Source organism: Poromitra crassiceps (genome assembly GCF_964638095.1).
Source record: "Poromitra crassiceps genome assembly, chromosome: 11".
NCBI classification, from domain to species: domain Eukaryota; kingdom Metazoa; phylum Chordata; class Actinopteri; order Beryciformes; family Melamphaidae; genus Poromitra; species Poromitra crassiceps.
In genome coordinates this window covers 30,816,689-30,837,255 of record NC_139643.1, presented here as the reverse complement: position 1 = coordinate 30,837,255, position 20,567 = coordinate 30,816,689, and the positions used below count along the sequence as shown (strand labels likewise).

At 44.6% G+C, this 20,567-nt stretch overlaps 1 protein-coding gene across 2 annotated transcripts in view; it reads left to right on the top strand.

Annotated features, from left to right (window-relative positions):
- trappc9 (trafficking protein particle complex subunit 9) overlaps positions 1–20,567 on the top strand; it is a 225,960-nt gene that overhangs the window by 46,061 nt on the left and 159,332 nt on the right. For both annotated transcript variants that reach the window (XM_083645758.1, XM_083645757.1), the window contains 4 exons: positions 5,485–5,570; positions 11,007–11,133; positions 15,924–16,056; positions 19,729–19,892. In XM_083645758.1, coding sequence (XP_083501884.1) covers positions 5,485–5,570; positions 11,007–11,133; positions 15,924–16,056; positions 19,729–19,892 — 510 coding nt within the window. The remainder of the gene's footprint in view (positions 1–5,484; positions 5,571–11,006; positions 11,134–15,923; positions 16,057–19,728; positions 19,893–20,567) is intronic.

Sequence of the window (20,567 nt, the reverse complement as noted above, 5' to 3'; positions counted from 1 at the left end):
GGAAATAGGGGTATCGATGGAGGTGGGGGGGGGGTCTATGAAGGCTCAGAAGTACAATACAGCTGTAGCATTGTTTTGTTGCCTGATACATCACCAAAAGTAAATACAGCAGGACAAATCATTTAAAGGGGAGATGAGTGCGTTTTTTATTGCCCCGTCGCAAACAATTTCCACAATAGAAGCATAAAATTACCATAATATATCTGTGGGTTGTGGATCCGTGCAAATTATTCTGTAACTTTTTCTGGCTTTCAAAACTCACTTGCCTGCACATTCTGTGTTTTGGAACAAACACTTCCCATCCACTCCCAATCAACCCCATGGAATGGAACTGTATTAGTTTTGATACAATATATTACACTACATTGTGATTGTCAGCACACCAGCTGTTATGGGAGATGTCTCAGTTATTCTGATGAAGATGTCTTGAATATGAGCGCTTCAGAAAAGATCAGGGGGCCTATCGTCCGCCTGCCCAAAGGCAGGGGCAAATTGCCTTAGCGTCTGCCCAGGCTGTCATTTGCTATATCTTCCAACACACGCACGTGCCAATTTGAGGCTGTGCGGCAAGATACAGATATGAGTTTGGGTTTGCTTTGTGCCCCCATCTGTGCTCGTGGGTGTGTGCCAGTCTTAAAAAGAGGTGTGACCAGTTAAAACCCTTGGCGTAGTGCTATCATAATGGCGGAGTGGAAACAATTGCGTCTTGGCGAGCTCAGACGCAGGTCTTACCGCGGTTAAGATGGGATTCAGGACGCAGTGCTGCTGAAATCCGCGCACACAAACCCTGTTTCATTAAGCAGGCAATGGTGCTTTGCCAGTATCCTCCCGTATCCTCCAAACATAAGGCTGGAAGGCCTCCTTCTCTCAATTGATCCCCACGCTAAAAGTGGTCAGGTACAGTGCCCCCCCCCGATCTATCAATCTTCATAGTTACTCTTGGTTCACACTCCAAAACGGCTGTGGGCATTGTATTCAGCCCTCAGTCAACTGGGCATTTAGACAAAAGCGTTTAAACCTTGCTATCATAGCTAGCAGATGGACCTGTTTAAGAGAAGTATATTGCCTTTCTCACATGAGACAATAACACCAGCAGGCCTACTTAAACATAGCTGGGTAAGCACTCTGCGGTTAAAGATAAAATAAATACGACAAAAAAAAATCAATTTGAATTCCACCACTGGTCTGCTGACATTTAAAGTGGTAATGGGGAAAAAATCGTTATAGGGTTTTGATGAGCGCCTCATGCCCAAAGCAAAGATGATGAATGAATAATGGTGCATTTCCTCGTTCTTGATGCCTTGCATTAGAAATTGCTTGACGTTGCGATTCATTTTGTAGGAAACATTCATTGACTAGAGTTGCCTTTAAAGTAGTCTCTCCCCAGACTCAAATATTATGTTCAATCGCTGTGCTCCGCATACTACATAAATGAGTCTGTGCCACTTCACAGCCACTGCTGGTTTTTGAAGGCGGGTTGAAATTGAATGAGTGACAGGTCGTAGCACCGATGAGAGAGCGGTTCTTTTTTTTTTTTCAATAATATTTTTATTCAGTTTTAAATTTTACAAGACAAGACAACGACAAAGACAAAAAACAAAAACAAAAAGACAGGGCAGCTCAAACACTTCACAGGTTAGCAAAGACAACGGTAAAGAAACGGATGGACAAATGAATGAGAATACAATAAAATAAATTAAATTAAATTAGATGTAGAAGGCAAAAGGCAATACTTAGGTGGCAATATCACTTTGAGGTAGAGAGAGCGGTTCTAAAAATGGGCTGCACCTCCTGTGTCGTCTAATCGCAAAGTCCTTACTGATTGGGGAAGACTGAATCCACCACTGGCCAATCACTGGCCAAGTGAACGGTTCCTTCCCATAACCAGCCGGCTGGGGGAAAGCGTCCCAGACCCAGAGAGAGCTCTGCAGCATGCAGTAACGTAGTGTATCAGCGTAAGAACTCTCATGGGTCTGGCGTTGAGACTACCTTTAAAGTAACAAGTGCGGCAGCTTTATAGGTGCTGGGCTGAAGTGAGGTGTAATTGGAGTGAATGAAACTACATTGGCTTTAAAAACTCCAGCTGTGAACAGCAAAGTGCTGTGGTAGCACAGTGTTGTTGCAAATAAGAGAGTCGCTGAGCAAAATACTCAATGAATACATTGGTGTAGCCGCTACAGTTAGAAAATCACAATGCTACTTCCTGGTATGAGAATTTACAGCGCACCATCCTTGAGCTGGCTCATGTTTGTGAGATGTCTACCGTATTCTATGATTTTTCAGATGAACTCTCCCCATGCAACACAGGGAACATTAGCAAATTTAGATGACCCCCCCCCCCCCCCCCCCAAACACACACACACACCTTTTTTTCTCCAATTGTACTTGGCCAATTCCTTGTCCTGGTCATTGCCCCGCCCCCTCTGATCTGGGGAGAGTTGTAGACTTACTTGTAGACTTACATACTTCATCCGATTCATGTGCAGTCGCCAGCCACTTTTCACCTGACAGCGAGGAGTTTCACCAGCAGGACATCACACTTTCCCCCCAGTTCCCCTCCCCCAAACAGGCGCCCCGACCGACCAGAGGAGGCACTCGTGCAGCGACCAGGACACATACCCTTTAATGCGGCTTCCCACCCGCAGACACGGCCAATTGTGCCTGTATGGACACCTTACCAAACTGGAGGTAACACGGGGGCTCGAACCTGCGACCCTCGTGTTGGTAGGCAGGGAATCTACAGTTGCACTACCTGGACACCCCGTAGATGGGTGATATTGCCTTGAATAGGGACACTATAATAAACAAAACATAGCAAAATTCTGTTGGTCACCCTAAAATGTTGCTCATTTGTGTGGTGTGTCTGCTGCTGCTTTACTTTCTCTGGATGTCAAGCCATCAACAACCCCGCTCGCACACACTTTTCATGCCAGTGCCGAAACTTGCCCCGACTCAGGAAATCTTCTTTATGGAGTAAAACCGATGTGTCGCTGATACAAACGTACCACTGTTGAACGAACGCAGCCACCTGCTGTTCAGTGCTCTGTTTATATCGCCTGCGAGAACTTCAAATGTCAGCCACAGGTAGCTTTAGTGGAAAGAGGACGTGCTTTGCAGATTGCGATAAGAGAACGTGATATGAAGCACGTGCAACTGTATTCCCGTTCTGTATGGGCTTTTTAAACAGGTCACTCACCAGTGTATTGCTTTACGCATCACTGCATGAAATAGAGTGGTGCTTCACCCAATTACCACCTTGCCAAGAGAAATAAAGATATGTGAATAGCTCTTTGTGTGTGTGTGTGTGTGTGTGTTTGTGTGCATGCACCCCTCCCTCTCCACCCTGCTCCACCCCTCCCTCTCTGGGGTTGCTTCATTTCGCATGCATGTTTTATGCTCCAATGCCCAGGCGTAGTGTGCATGTATTATTCAGTATGGGACATTACTGGGGCTGATAGTTTTACAGCATCTTTTCTCTGTAGGCCTCAAATAACACCAGTAAACATCAACTTCAACTCTTTCTCTGGTCAGAGAAACATTTTGACAAAAGAAGTCGCCTTTTAAGAAGCCAAACACAAACAACCGGGGTTTAACTCACCGCGCGGCCATGCCTTGCCTCCAAGCGTTCGTCGCTGCTTCGCACGCCGAGGCTTCCGAGCGCTGACGCCTTTCGCAGGTCTGTGCAGAATCTCAATGGCCACCTGAGGAGTTTGGAACGAAGGTGCCGCAGATGATACGGCAGCCATTGAGTTTGTTGTTTCTTTTTTGCGAGGCATATTTCACATTAATTGGCTGGCGCGCCTGTGAGCCAGACCTGAGGATGTGAGGGGCTTTGTGCCACATTCAGATTATACCCGTCTTTTGACTGACTTTTAATTTCCCAAGGTGCACGCCGGCTGGAGTTTGTGCTTCACAAATCCCTCCGCCTGCCACCGTCTACGCTCGGATTTTGAGGTCTTCTTCTTCTTGCAAGACTATTTACCTCAATAGACTCTCCGAATGCATTAGAATAAGTTAGATTTCCAAATGGAGATTCAAATGGCCTCTCATTCTTCGGCAGGTTTTTTCAGCATCCCATTCACATGAGTGATGGATCACAATCTTTTCATACTTTGTAGAAGTAGCAGTCGTGGATGAAGTACCTGAAAGCCACGCTTTAGTAAAAGTACAGATATCTTGCCAGAAAATGACTTTGGTAGAAGTTAAAGTCACCTATTAGAATTACTTGAGTAAAAGTCTTAAAGTATCTGATATTTACTGTATTTAAGTATCAAATGTGATTTTCTGATATTAAATGTTCTTAAGTATTGGAAGTAAAATTACAAGTACTATAAATGCTGTTAATAAAAAAGCAAGCAGTCATTGTCGATTCTACTCATGTTCATGTCCATCCGACATGCCTGAGCATGAGTGGAAATCTTGTAGAGTTTTATAGTGGTTGGCAAACAACGTTATGGTGCATTACCGCCACCAACTGGAATGGAGTGTGGATCATGATTAACGTAACGTAACTTGAAAGCTAGGAGCACTGCTTGCTTGCAGGTTACCAAATTTCTTCCTATTTTATTTTGTAGTAACGAGTAACGAAGATTCTTAGGGAAAATGTATTGAGTAAAAGTATACATTTTATTTAGGAAATGTAGTGGAGTAAAGTGAGTTGACATAAATATAAATACTCAAGAAAAGTACAGATACTTTACTCAGAAAATACTTAATTACTGTAACAAAGTATTATTACTTTGTTATATTACACCACTGAAAAGTAGGCCTAGGCTGTTTAAATACTCACAGTAGATGAGGCAAGCACTACACAGCTTTTCTCACAGTAACAGAGACTTGACAGAGCCTGCTCGAGCACGATACCCATAATGAATTCTTAAACCTGCCTTTTACAGCTTACCGTAGTCTGCAGTCCGTTTAATTGGGTCCTGAGATAATTTAACAGACTTTAAAACGTCTCATTGTCTTTTGCTATTTGCTTGTCACAACATCTGAGTAAATTCAACTCTGCAGACTAACGGTGAACCACTGAAAAGGCTCTATCACATCTCGAGCAGCTTTAGCATCAATTCAAATTAATTGGTTTTTAGTTGCCCGTAGAAATCCATGTTGCCTAATGGATTCTGTTAATATACAGGAAATGTATGTATTTACGAAGGCTCGGCGCAATTTCAAACCGGATGCTTTATTTGCTGTAGCCAAGTTGCGCATCATAAAGCTGAGAAGCTCGAGGCATACAATAATTATTCCAACTAAACTTGAATGGCTTGGTTCTGATTGAAATACCTTCAAAACGACACAGGAAAAAAATCTTTGTTTTATTTACATGTTTTCACCAGCACATCACCACTGAAAATTCCCTTTTATGATCTTCAATAGCAGGTCTAATGTAACGCTGCATTTTCTTCACCTCATTAATTTCTAATAGCTTATAGCATTGAGAGCTCATTTTTAATGTGTGGCTGTGGCTTTTCTCCTTCCTAGATTTCCAGTGGGTTCAAGGAGATGTTTGCGAGGTGCAGCTCATGGTCTATAACCCCATGCCTTATGAACTGCGCGTGGAGAACATGGTTAGTGACATTTTAACACACCTAAACTTGTTGAAAGTGTGCAGTAATGATTCCAGTGTAGCTGAAAAAGAGCCTCAGATTTGAACGTTGAGTGTGTTTCTTCTCTGCATCTTGGAGTATCTTTGTGAAAGCATGTGAGGTGGCTGACATGGTCTTCATTCATGGTAATATAAATATTCCCTCTGCACTTACACAAGGCTTGCACCAGGCCGACCAGGGCAAGCGATAATGCACCTTGATAGCCTAATTAAGGTCCCTTAAAAGCTTTTTTCCCTGACAGATTAATATTGTGATGATCCCCTCAGATGGGCAGGACAAACTCTTCTCACTGCTGTCACTAAGAACATAGCACAACACAGGAGCAAACCCCTGCGGTGCCATCACTTTTCATGGTTTCACACGCCGTCCTGTCAATCCAGATCGCTTCTTTATTAAGGCAAGTGAGAGACCATTCGCTCTTCTTCCTCCGTGTAAAAGCAAGTTTTAGACGAGGCCAATCAGATGTCCAATTTAACTGCATTGTTTAATCGCTGCTTAGCGACAGCGGGCTCTTGAGCATTTCCTCATTAAAGGACACCCAACTGTAGCATTGGCCTGCTCTTCTGTGCCATTGCTCTGTCATTGATGTACTTTGACACTCCCCCTCCCTGCCTTTTTTACACACACACACACACACACACACACACACACACACACACGCACGCACACACACACACAAGCACACAGTCACACACACACGCACGCATGCGCACAAACACTAGTTCAGCCGCGTTTCCAGCTTCGCAGATGCAAGTGATTGCAGAGCAGAATGGCTCTTGCTTCCTGCTTGCCGGTGTGTCTGTTTTGAACGCAACGATGTGAGACAACAGCGAAATGCCGAGCAATCATCACACTCAATAAGAGGGCAGCAGAGAGAGAGGCAGCGTTTCATCTGCTGTACAGCCGCTGCACAAAGCATCGCTCACAATGTAATACCTGCCAACATTCATGTTGCCTTTAATTATTTGGGAGCGCCAGAGCAAATTGCTGTGAAAGTTTCCTCGGCAGACTGCGAAGGAGGACGGGGGGCCCTTAATGGCGGCGGCTGTCTCGGAGCTTAACCCAAATGCGCCGGGACAGGTCTGACTGTGTGATTTAGCTGCCCCGCGTCGCCTGCTAGCGCCACACACTGCTACATTCCCAGGTAGCACAGGCAACACGCCGTTATCAACATCTGGGAAGTGTTTACACTGGAGGAGTTGCCTGTTGTCTCTGTGCGTGTGTGTGTTTCTGTGTGTGTGTGTGTGTGTGTGTGTGTTTCTGTGTGTGTGTGTTTCTGTGTGTGTGTGTGTGTGTGTGTGTGTGTGTGTGTGTGTGTTTAAGCTGCACTCGGCAAGGTTTTTAGATCAAAAATACACTCCTCTCATTGGCCTGAATCTCAACGTGGCGCTGTAATAGAGAATAGTGTCCCATAGCGCCAAGTTAAGATGCTTTAGATTCGTTCTGTTTGCCCAAATCAAATCGGGTATGGACACTTCTTCACCAGCAGGAAGAGGTGAATTGAATTTAGAGTGAAATACAAACAGCAGCAAAGCTGGACTATTTTCCAACTCTTTTGGCCGATTGCCGATGCTGATACCGATATTTCCATCAGGAGAGACTACTGTTTAGTTAGCAATGATTTATTAACATGCGCAATGATTTAATTACATGTGAACAATGATTGAATGAACAATGATTATGAAATATTCAATAATTATGAAATGTTCAAAGACTTTGGCGATTAGACTCCCATCGTGAGGTTATCGCAACGTCATTGTGACATCATGGTGATTATGAAGGGGGTCGTGAAGCCGGCCCTCGTGGAGTTTAGACCTCGTGGTGGTGATGAACTCTAAGAACTGAGAAGGGCTTCTGGAGATCTCAAACCTGGAGGAGAATGGAGTGGAGGAGGATTGCAGCAATTACACTGAAATGACAGCAGACAGTGTATGAGAATAGAGCAGCCTTTAAAGGTTGCCGCTAAGGCTAAGATTGGCTGAATGGGAAGATGTGGCCAACTGTGATTGGTTTAGCAAAAGCGCTAGTGCCCCCTTAATCAACTGAATGCAGGGCACCTGAAAGGAGAGAGGGGAATGAGTGAGAGTAAAACAGTCTTCCTTTCTGAACGTACAGTACGCTTAGCTTCATATGCGTGCATCCTTGAACATTTCCCCAAGATCAGTTACAGTGCCTCTCCCTCCCACTTGGAGCCGCCAGCTTGCAACGTTGCTCAGTGCTGCTTTAAGATGAAAAGAAAACAAACAAAAAAGTAGAAAAGGTCAGTTGGTGATGATAAATGATTGTCTTTGCTGTCGTGGGAGGCTAGGGTCATCGTTATCGCAAATGCTACACACTCGCACACACACACACGCACACACGCAGGCACGCACACACACACACACACACACGCACGCAGGCACGCACACACACACACACACACACCTACACGCTGTCATCAACTGCTTCCCAGCTCCAGGTGAATCGATCAGGCCACAGATGGAGGCTGAAGCCCCTCGCTGTTCCCCGGCAGCTGGCAACCTCAGGTGGTGTTGTAGTGTCATCCAGGTAGAGAGAGACAGGTGCTGTAGTGTCATCCAGGTAGAGAGAGACAGGTGCTGTAGTGTCATCCAGGTAGAGAGAGACAGGTGCTGTAGTGTCATCCAGGTAGAGAGAGACAGGTGCTGTAGTGTCATCCAGGTAGAGAGAGACAGGATGACTCTTCACCAGCAGCAGCCCACCCGCCAGCAAGCTGCCAGGCGCTCGTCAGCCCCGCGGACAGTGAGCTACAGCATCTATCCACTGTACTGTACATAAACCAGCTCCAGACAACTCTTAACAGAAGCACACACCTCAAACACAGGGACACACACAGGCACGCACGCACGCACACACACACACACACACACACACACACACACACACACACACACACACATGCACGCTCACACACAAGGGCACTTTTCCCATCTCCCCGTCACCAAGGTGACCCCGCGGTTCGGCGAGCCCTCCTTCTCAGTCGCCACACGACTTGGGCAATAATACCCAGCTTTGCTTTGTGCTTTATTGATTTTCTATTCAAGCGGTGCTCTTACTTCCCCCTTTCATTTTCACAGGGGTCAACATCAGATTCCAAAACAAACAAAGACATCTCACCTTGTCGGGACCTGTTTTTATTTGCTTTTCTCAAACCAGACAAAGCTTTGATTCTAGACTGGCTCTGAAGTCGTTTAGTAGTCGACTCAAAAGCCCTCTGGCTGATTTACAGTAAAGATGGGTTTATCATTGACTTCATGAATTGAGAAAACCGTATAAATCATCATCTCCCCCCCCCCCTTCTTCCCAGATGTGCCCCCCGTTCTCTCCAATTGTACTTGACCAATTCACCCTGCTGTCCTGGTCGTTGCTCCACGCCGTTCTGGGGAGAGTTGTAGACTAGTACATGCTTCCTCCGATACATGCGCAGCCGCTTCTTTTCACCTGACAGCGAGGATGGCAGGACGTAGCACATGGGAGGTTCACGCTATTCCCCCCAGTTTCCCTCCCCCCGGACAGGCGCCCCGACCTATCAGAGGAGGCGCTAGTGCAGCGACCAGGACATATACCCTTAATCCGCTTCCCACCCGCAGACACGGCCAATTGTGCCTGTATGGATGCCCTGACCAAGCTGGAGGACGCCCAACACTATAATCATCTACATGTATGAGTGAGAAACTTCTAGCTATACCTTTCTTATTTCATGTTTAGCATTGCCATTTTGATGTAAAGTCATTCAAAATGGAATCAATACCTATATCTGTTACATTGTCTGCCTTTGTCTATATGAATCTTTTATTGCTATCAGAATCAGATGCATATATCAGTTACGTGTCAGCAGCAGCAAATAATGCTGTTAATCACCGCATTGTGATTCAAAGCAAAAGGAAAGGTTAAACACACACTCCCAATGCTTTAGAATGAAGTGGGCGAACACCAGCTCAAACAATACGATCGGCTTTGCTTGAGACTAATCGTTATTGTAAGTGAAACGGTCCAATTAACCTTTTCAAGGCTGAATGCAAATGAATTATTTCCAATAGGTTAACACTGATATTTCAGCCGTCCAATAAAGGGATATAATCTCCAGCAAGTAAAGGCAAAGCTGCTGTTTAAATCACAGGCGTGGCACCTCAGACGCTTGGCTCGGCTCGACCGCAACCCTCCCTCCAGTGAGGTAGCGTCTGTGGTTTGGGATTGATCGATGCAGTCCATTACGTCACCTCGGCCCTACCTCATGCGACCAGCCCTAGTGTCCCGCATATGTAAATATTACAGTTCACCGGAGGTACGGCGCGATCACACATTCAAAGTCTTAGCTATAGAATAGACCAAGCCAGTGGAACATCTCACAATCCCTCTGCTTCCCTGTTGTGCGCTTGTATAGGACTCATTTTGAATTTCTTCTCCAGTCGAACATGGTTCCAGTGGCACTGTTTGTCTTGTCCTTTTCCCCCTGCTCACGGTGTGAATAAGAGCAATCTTCTCCGTGGGAAATGGTCATGACATGCTGGGAGAGATTTCATGGGCAGGACATCATGGGTGGATTAGGATGATGGATCACATGGAACAGTTGGAGAGCTACTTCTTACTGAAATTACTGGAGAGGCCGACAGCCAGGCGTCATGCTGCTACTCCAGAGCACACGGGGGCAGGGCTGAGGCTCAATACTCCAGAGCACACGGGGGCAGGGCTGAGGCTCAATTTTGATTAGAAGCAAAGTTGACCCCAATTGATTTCATCATTGTTTTTGAACGTCAATATGCTATTTTTCAGCACAGATATTGGCAGTGTTTACACTATATACACATGGATTCTTGGCAGTGTTTACACTATATACACATGGATTCTTATTGAGCTGGATTTGCAGATGTAAGAAACTTTTATCTCATCATAATGACTTTCACATCCACATTTCATGCTCCTCGTTTACCCCCCCCCCCCATCCCCCCATTTCTACAATGAAACCATGGGTGCAAACTTTTTAGACCTTCACAATAGATTTGGATGTAATCCTGTTATAATCTCGACTGGGTTATGTATTTGGTTCATATGCCAAGAGTTCTGTCAATCAATCTGAGAGTGAGTGGCCTCTTCTGGCTTTTCACGTGTGATCCCCCATGGTGAAATTGTTTGTCCGCCCAGTGTGCCACTCCATTGCAATATCTCAGGCAGTTACTGATCGTATTTTGTCCAAACCTGTGGAAATGATGCATCTCGCGGCTCGCCACTGTGAAATAATAACACTGATTGGCGTTACAGTTACAGATCAAACCAATGTGACATTTGCTACTGTTTGGCCCAAAAGGGGACATCATCTGTAGAGGACAGTTTACTGGTAACTTGTTTGTTTTAGTTCATCTTCCTTCATCCTCTGTCCAGGGTTTGCTGACCTCTGGAGTGGAGTTTGAATCCCTGCCCGCTGCTCTGTCCCTGCCTGCAGAGTCTGGTCTGTACCCCGTCACCCTGGTTGGGGTCCCACGTACAGCAGGCAACATCACTGTCAATGGTGAGGCCAGCTGAAAGGCTATTCCATCGCTCAGATGTTAAACACAACAATAAGCTGCTCAGACTTGCTCAGCATACACTTGCTGAGTTGCTGCTACAGGACATACACTGTTTTAAATCAGCCACTATGCTATTTGTAGAATAGAATCTAAAAAAAGAAGACGTGTGAAAAGTACTTCTCCCATTTGACTTTGCCATTGAATTCCACACTGCAAAAAATATAGTCTTTTAATACTGATGCCTCTATATGACCTGCATCAGCAAATGAGATCACTATTTCTATATACTGGTAGTTATTCTAAATGCCTGTGCGCAGAAGGACGCTCCGAGTTCTATCTCGGCTCGGACAGCAGGAGATTCGGTGTTCAGGAAATGCTGTCATGCCGGAAAAACACTACCGCCTTTGTCCACAGGGGCCGCTAGAATCAACACAAAATGACATAGCTGCTTTAAATTCCTAACCTGACGCTGCCAAATGGTTTGTTTTCATATAACCATCTGGAAACGATTTGTCGGGAAACCGTTTCAAAGGGCAGACACTTTCAAAAAATACCTGGCAGGTGATTGAATGAGCCATCTGTCTATCACGTCTATCACGGGCTCTCTCTCTCTGGTGTCACACCGAAAGCCCACCCGTAGCTGCCTCATAGGGTGCTGATTGGTGTGAACCACTGGTGGTTCGGATAAAACCAATAGAATCATTGGAGCGTGGCAAGATGGATTTGTCATGTGATCATGATCTCATGATCTTGCTTCGCAAAGTTATTAAATTCCTACTTCTGTTAAAAAAGTGGAAGAATATTCCAATGGAGTGAGATCGGTTGTTTCCATACTACTGTTACTTCTACAGTTGTTGTTCTTCCTCTTCTAAGCGCTGCTACTACTAAGCGACATTATCTTTATACTAGTGGAGCGAGGGAAATTACCTCAATCCATTGGCACATGGATCTAAAGTGCAACCATTTGGGTCAAATGCAAATGCACCCAAAAATGTAAATTATGCGAACTGGCACTTGTGCCTACAAATGTCTACCATTTGAATAAGAGCCACTCCTCTCCTGTTATCTGTTCTGTTCCAGCCAAACACCCTTATTTACTCTACCTCAAAGCTGTTTTTGAGTTGGCTAAAATTAAATCCCCTTCCTGAGGCTTCCTCTCACAAGAAACGGCTAAATATCACATCTAAGAATGCCAAGGAGAACGAGCTTCCCAAGTTGTCTTGAGTGGAACAAATTGATCAAGGAGGTGAGAGGAAAGAGGCAGAGAAGCAACCTTAAGTTGAGTTAAGTTATCCTTTATTTATCCCCATGGGCAAATTCATCCTCTGCATTTGACCCATCCTCTACTAGGAACCTTCCTAGAACTAGAAGCAGTGGGCAGCAGCCACAGTGCAGCGCCCGGGGACCAACTCCAGTTCTTTTGCCGTTGCCTTGGTCAGGAGCACTGACAGGAGTATTAACCAGTGTTGGGGGTAACTCATTACAAAAGTAACATATTACATGTAATATATTACTTTTAGCAGTAACTCAGTAATATAACTTATTACTTATAGGATTTCAGTAATATTATACCAGTTACTTTGTCAAGTAACTCAAGTTACAAATTGAGTTACATTTTATTAAATCAAAGCACATATTTAAAAAAGATTCAATCATTTCCTAATCAAACTGTGTGTTTGTATACAAATAACCACTACAGATGACAATAACAAAGGAAAAGAATAACATTTTGAATTTTGGATTGTTTACACTGACTTCAAGGCGGTTTAAATTATTTTTTGGGATGGTTCCGGGGCAGCGATGTCATTCTGCTGCTGCTGTTGTTTTGGTGAAAGTAATGCAAAAGTAGTGTAATAAGTAACGAGTTACTCTACACAGACAGTAATATTGTAAAGTAACTTATTACTTTTAAATGAAAGTAACTAGTAATATGTAGTATATTACATTTTGAAAGTAACTTGCCCAACACTGGTATTAACCCTAACATACATGTCTTTTGGTGGTGGGAGGAAACCGGAGCACCCGGAGGAAACCCACACGAACACAAACATGCAAACTCCACACAGAAAGGACCTGGGACGGACCAGGGTTCGAACCCGGGACTTTCTTGCTGTGGGGCAACAGTGCTAACCACTGAGCCACCGTGCCATCTTCCAGTGTGGGATGGTCTGTGTGTGCATGTCGTTGTGTGACTTAATCATTTTGGCCTCTATCTTCCACCCGGCGCAGAGGGACCCACGGCGCAGTGTAAAGTGTAATTGCTACTTTTCAACTGACGCAGTTGTAAATTTAATGTCCAGCAGCGCCCACGTTGTTAAAATAGCAAATGCACTTGCACTCATCTGTGCACAGGGGGATTGCTGGCGCAGTGCTACTGTATCTGGAGGCTTTTGGAAAGCGTTTGCCTTTTGACCAACACAAAGCTGGTCTACAGTAAACTCTTGCACAGTATATTCCTGCTATTTAGAGGACACAGAATTCAGATAAGATGTGCCCCTCACTCGCTCACTCTTTCATGCGCACGCACGTGACGCACGCACACACACACACACACACACACACACACACACACACACACACACACACACACACACACACACACACACACACACACACACACACACACACACACACACACACACACACACACACACACACACACACACACACACACACACACACACACACACACACACACACACACACACACACACACACACACACACTAGAGCTGGGCTCGGGCTGAATTTTCCTTACCGAACCCGACCGAGCCCGTCACATTATTAGCCGAGCCCGGCCCGGCCCGACAGGTGTCAATTGATAATCTGTCCGAGCCCGGCCCGAACCCCCTCCCTGATTTTTTTTTCCCCTCGGAGCGCAGCGAGCGCATAGTTCAATGAGTCTGTCCAGCCTATAAACAGCCCTATATAATCCCAAACCAAAATCAGTCCTTGTAATTCAAAGCAGTCAATGATTAATACGTAATGTACAAAGCAAAGCACCAAACAGCCTAATTCGTGCGTGCCGTGCACTGCCCACACAGTCCCACATCGCTGAAAGAAGTACTGCACAGTGTCTCGGCGGTGAGCCGACACGCAGCTGACTCCGGGCAGAGCAGCAGAGTGCATGTCTGGGCGTGTTTCATTCGATGCCTTCAAGTGCTTTCATTAACGTAGTAAATTAGCTCAGGAGCTGATGATAGATATATTTGAAGGCAAAAACAAGTGACTCATTACGTGACCGAGCCCGGCCCGAGCCCGAACGCGACTTCAATGTTTCTGTCCGAACCCGGCCCGTAAGTCGGGCCGGGTTCGGGTTCCGAGTCCGACGGGCCGGGTAGCCCAGCTCTAACACACACACACACACACACACACAACTATGTAAGATAGAAAGGTCCTTTTAAGGATTGTAAAAAAAGAGCATTTTAAAAATTGTATACAGTATAAAAAATCCCTCTCTGTCTCTCTCTCTCTCTCTCTTTCTCTCTCACACACACACACACACACACACACACACACACACACACACACACACACACACACACACACACACACACACACACACCCAGAGATCATTATTGTAGCAGGTCTCGCTGCCACCGTGGGTTCTCCCAGCACACACACCGACACAACCGTTTACAGATAATATTATTTTATTCTGACCTGCACCGCAAACGTAAACATAAATCTGCGACACTCTCACCGTGCCCCTCTGTAGTATGCCCGCTTCTCCTGGTGCCCGGGTTTCAGTTGCTCTCAGTTCAACAGTTACACAAGCAGGCTTCTGCCAAAACAATAGTCAACAGCATGCAGCGTCCGTATGTGGTGCTGAGCCGCTCGCCGAGGTCCAGTACACTACTGCATTATTAGCAACCAAGCACCAGCTGTTTCCAATTTACTCACCTGGCACTGCTTTCATCAGCCATCTCCACACCTCTCTCTCCTGCAGCTGAACACCAACACGCCCACGCTCCACAATATTTCACATTTAGTAGATGTTATCCATACTAGTGATATGATATGATATGATATGATATCAAAGACACAAACCATCCCCACAACAGCCTGTTCTCCCTGCTACCCTCAGGGAGGAGATACAGGGTTCCAAAAGCACGCACAAATCGCTTGAGGAACAGTTTCTTCCCGCAGGCCACGAGACTCCTTAACATACACAAATAGTGTAGTAGTCGTACCGTACCGTACTGCAGCTGCTACCATTATGTATGCCTAATGTTTAATTGTATGTTTAACAAGGTACATGCTATTTGCACCTGTATGTCAAATACGTCGAATTTAAAATGTCTGAACACGTCTTAACGTATGCACAATGCCTAATGTTTAATTGTATGTTTAATAAGGTACATGCTATTTGCACTGTATGTCTAATACGTCGAATTTAAAATGTCTGAACACGTCTAACGTATGCACATGACATGTGCACCTATGTGCAATGAATATGCCACTGACTTGTCTTATTGCTATTCTGCCTTATTGCCTATTGCTGCTTAGTATTGCTTATTGATGCCTATTTCTTATTGCCTATTGCTCATTGCTTGTTGCCTATTTGTACTATGTCGTAAACGGAGTCCACAGCACAAGAATTTCACACGTGATACTTGTACCATGGAGTGACAATAAAAATCTTGAATCTTGAATCTTGATATGATAAAGATGTGTGTCTATCAGGTATTTTACAGCAGCTTTGAACATTTACAGTACTCAGCCAGCCAGAACTGAGGACTGGAACTATCCATTTTATAATGATAGTTTTTCCTGTGCGATATCCTCCCCAGGTTACCACACGTCAGTGTTCGGCGTAACAAGTGACTGTCTGCTGGAGAGCCTGGCCTGTGTGAAGACCAGTGGCTGTTTGGTGGAGGTCATTCCCTCCCTGCCTCGTCTACAGCTCAGCACCTCACTACCACGGTCAGAAACTCTCCGTCCATTCACAGTCCATGGTCTCATGTGCACACTACACAGCAATACCCAAAGCTGTCATCATCATAATTGTGTGATAATTATTCCCTAAAATCATGTCTATGGGTTCCACATAACCATGTTGTTACTGTTTCCTTACACCATTGAGACATTAGCCCTTGTGTATGCAAGCAAACACCAATGCTTTAGCTGACAGTGACATGGTGCAGGCAATCCATACCAGTCTATTCATAGAATGAGTCCCTCCACCACTAAATATCTTCGTTTCCAGGCTGTATCTAGCCCATCAGTGCATCATAATGTTGTTAAGTTTGGGAATTTGCACAATTTGTTTTGGTGAACTCGCGCTAACAAGGTTGGTTGGCAGGTGTTTTTGTGAACCTTATACTGTAATTAAAAATTCCTAGTTGCAAAGGGACTATCTCACTAAAAGATTAACAAAGGTACAATAATATTTTCTCTGAGTGAATATGAACATGGCTGATTTATGGCAAGACCATGGCATAAACTGGGCAATTAACACTAATAACATTTACTCTCACTCTATTCTGACAGCTAAATACATTATTAAACGGCACTCCACACTAAAACTCTTTTTGAGTTGTAAACTGGTAGTATGTAGGTATGTTTTAACTGACATTACGCTGATGCCGTTTTTTTTTTTCATATTCAAAAATAATTTCGGAAATGGCTATAATCTATGGCCCAACTAAAACAGCCGAGTATCAGGTGTCTTCCACTGCAACATGATTTTATGATACAACTGTGAATGTTTATGACTATGATTTATGACTGTAACTGCACACTCACATCCAAAGACAACAGGTTTGTTGTAAAATTATATATATATATATTTTTTGTCTGTAGCTTCATCAGCAGGTGTTTTTTCTTCCACTGCAACATGGCTTTATGACACGTGTGAGTGTCATTACATTTTATGAGAAGCACCCTTACTGAATGCAAAGTTGTTTACTGTAGGTGTTACAGATAGATGTTAGATGAAGTGGATCATTTGACCCCATAAAGGTAGGAGTCACAACATAGTAGAAAGCACTCCAGGCTCATGGGCCTGTTGAAGCTCTAAGCGAAGCCTGAAGCTCATTAGGATCTTCTAATAAAAAGGATTATTTTCCATCTTAGTAGAGCTATGCCTTTAGCTCTATGTCTCTTGGGTCCTCCTCGCCTGATCGAAGTGTAGACCTTAAGGTGCTCTTATACTCGAGCAAAGCTCCGTGGGGGTGGGGCCCCGCGAGTCTCCGTGAGTCACCGTGTAGACCTCGCGCTGGGGGTGATGCCATTATACTCAGAAAGTGATCAGCATGTATTGTACAATGGTGAGAACAGCCCGTGAAAAGTCGCAATGAAACTCTGTGCAGTACAGAGTGCGCTTTCACTCTCAAACGACCGCACATCAGCACATGAAGGACTCACCAAACTTGTTTTTACTGAAAGCCGTTTTTACTTCTCAGCCCTGATAGCCTACTACTCTGTGCTGCTTTTAATCTCTCTCAATAATGCTCTCAACACAACACATTTACTTGGTGAAATGACTAAAAACGAACAGTTGCAAATCAAAGTTTATAGCCTACCACATGGGTCAAGAAATGTGGCGAAAACACAGCTCAGTGTTCAGGGCTCAGTGGCTCGAAAGCGGACATGTTTGGAGAGAAGCCGTGCGCTGCTCGCGCTGTGAGGAAAAAAATGTCGCACCGCGCGAGTGCCCGACGGAGCTAGCGAATAACCACGCCCAACAAATTTACGTCATTTGACGCGCCCGCCCCTCGCTCCACCCACGCGCCCTTCACGGCAGGGTGAGCATAATTCCCCCTTTAAGCTTCGGCCCTGGTCTGTGAATGTCCTCATTGACTTCTCAGCCCTCGCGTCCCGTTCGCCTCCAGCGCAACACTGCAGAGCTATAATTCACTTCCCAATGATGACATCACCGATGATGTCATTAATGATGTCGCTCGAGTGACATCACCGATGACATCACAATTGTTTTGAGTGACATCACCCTATCAGCCTAATCTTATTTTTCTTATCTTTCTTAATCTTTCACTGGTGGGCAGGCCAGGGGCCTTGGGCAGCTTTCTTATGTACTGCACAGCGCCCAGGGACCATCTTCAAACGTTGTCGTCACTGGTCAGATGACGATCTTCTGCATGTTTTTAGTGGGGGTCCATACCGATGTTGTATGGAGGAACCGGAGGAACCCCAGGGGAGCATGGGGAGAACATGCAAACTTCACACAGTTGATTTCTTTTAATCAGTGCTTTATTATGCAACCTAAGATTTTGCATCATGAGGAACAACATGTTAGAGTGTAAGCACTAAGCAGTCAGGAGGATTGTAGCCTCAGGCAGAGCGTTTATGGACATCCATTTTGAAGTTATGATGATGAACAAGCTCAAGCATATTGACGTATGATGACGTTGTAGAGAGCACATGTTGATCTCTCGTGGTCTCGCATACTTCCTTTCGGTCTAGCTGGCATATGAATTAACTAAGATTTTACTTGAAGAAGAGAGATGCCTACAACTTCTGAAAACTCTTACTGTATAATTATACATATTTTTTCTGGGGTAGTCATAATATAGGCTAGACTGAGAAGTTCTGTTTAATATGTATACTAGTGATAGATGACGATATCAGTTATTTTCAATCTCAATTTCAACTTTGCGGTTCTGTTCACCTCACTCCCAGTTCATTTAGAATATTGGAAAAATGCATTGAAGCAGCGTGGAGGTTGTTTTTCATCCTTAACCTCTGATTACCTTTCCCTTCTTCAGTGACCATCGATCATTTTTTTCTATATGCAGCTTCAAGATTTCTTCCAAATTTTCCTAGTAAAGTTTTTTATTAAGGTTTTTCCTTGTGTGCACTTCCTGTAGGGTCAAGGCTGGGGTGGCGGGTAGGTTAGGCTGTAGAATAGCTAGATTGTTTTTCTTCCTAAAATCTGCTCTTGCCTAGCCCCCCCGTAAAGTCCTCTGAGACATGCTTGTGAATTAGGGCTGTATAAATAAACAAACTTGACTTGACTGTAGATTAGCCTGTCAGTGGAGCAGCCCCAGGAGCCTAATTTATAAAACTGCATAGATTTACTCTTTAAAAATTCTATTTTCAAAAAGTCTGAAAGTTTCTTATTATAAATCATAAGGAGTGGTGCATTTGTGTGCATAAAAAAAACCACAATATCCACTCTCCATAAACTCCTACAATTAACCATAAATTGTTGCTGAAACTCCATCATGGTGACATCTAGTGGACAGGTAATCACATGAATTTATCAAGTTGAACCACATTATGTCCATCCATCAAGCAACAGTGAGCAAAACAGAAAACCAAAATTTTGACATAAATTTACAGTATGTATAAGAATAAACTTATATGATTAAAAAAAAGTATGTTTAAAGGGTCGTTCAGTAATCCATGACCAGTAGGATTGCAACATCGATAGTGCCGATCTCCTCCTACACAAGTCTCAACCACCTTTTGTGCTACGGACCAGTAAAAGTCGTACTTATTTCCCCTTATGTAATAAAAAAAAGTTGTTAACTGTAGTATGGAAAGAGAATCAGTCAAAAACAAACAATCCATTAAAACAGTACGAGTGATAAATCAGTTCCCTAAACCACTGCATATCTGCTCTGTCGTCCACAGGTCAGCCCACACACCTCAGCCCATGTCCAAAGAGGAGCTGTCCAGCACTGTGTCCGTCCAGCTCTTCAACGGAGAGACCCAGCAGCTGACCATCACCTTGGAGAACATCGGCACCGAGGACATAGAGAGTCTGGAGCTCACCTCCAAGACCGTCAGCACCAAAGGTCGGTTCGGTACCCCAAGGCTTACCATGAAGACTGGCTTAAAGCCTTGTCTGTCTATGCTGCTTTTATCTATCCCTATGTTTCCAGCTGTGATTAGATGAAACTGTATTGATTAAGTAAAGATCTATTCATGAAAAGATAAGAATTTGCAGCATATAGTGTGGAAGGAGTGTGGAAAATACCAGCAGTAGAACATTATTATTATGTTTTCCATTATGCAGCACTGTGCTGAGCGTGTGCTGGTTTTAGTCAGGGCAGTCTTTGATGTACTCCCTCACCTCCCTAGGGAGTCTCTTCTTTTGCCCCGTGCTGTGACCCTGGCCACAGTGTCAGCCAGGGAGGCCACTGTTCATTGGGATATTCTTACTTCTCTTTGTTCAACACCTGCTCTGGTCCTCAGATATGCAACCTTTCTCTGTCTGTCTGTCTCTCTGTCTGTCTGTCTGTCTCTCGCGTGCTCGTTTTTGTTTTCCCCACCCCCCCTCTCTCTCTCTCTCCCACCCAGCCTCTATTCTTCGCCACTCCTAATTTCCCCAACTGACAGCGGCAATATGTTCCTGACAAAAAGTTTTCGATCAACCGTTGAGTCACGTAGCGCTCCATCTCACTGAGGCTGCAATGCTGAAAAGTAAACTTCCTATGCCAAAGTTACAGCTACGATATGCAACCTTTCAT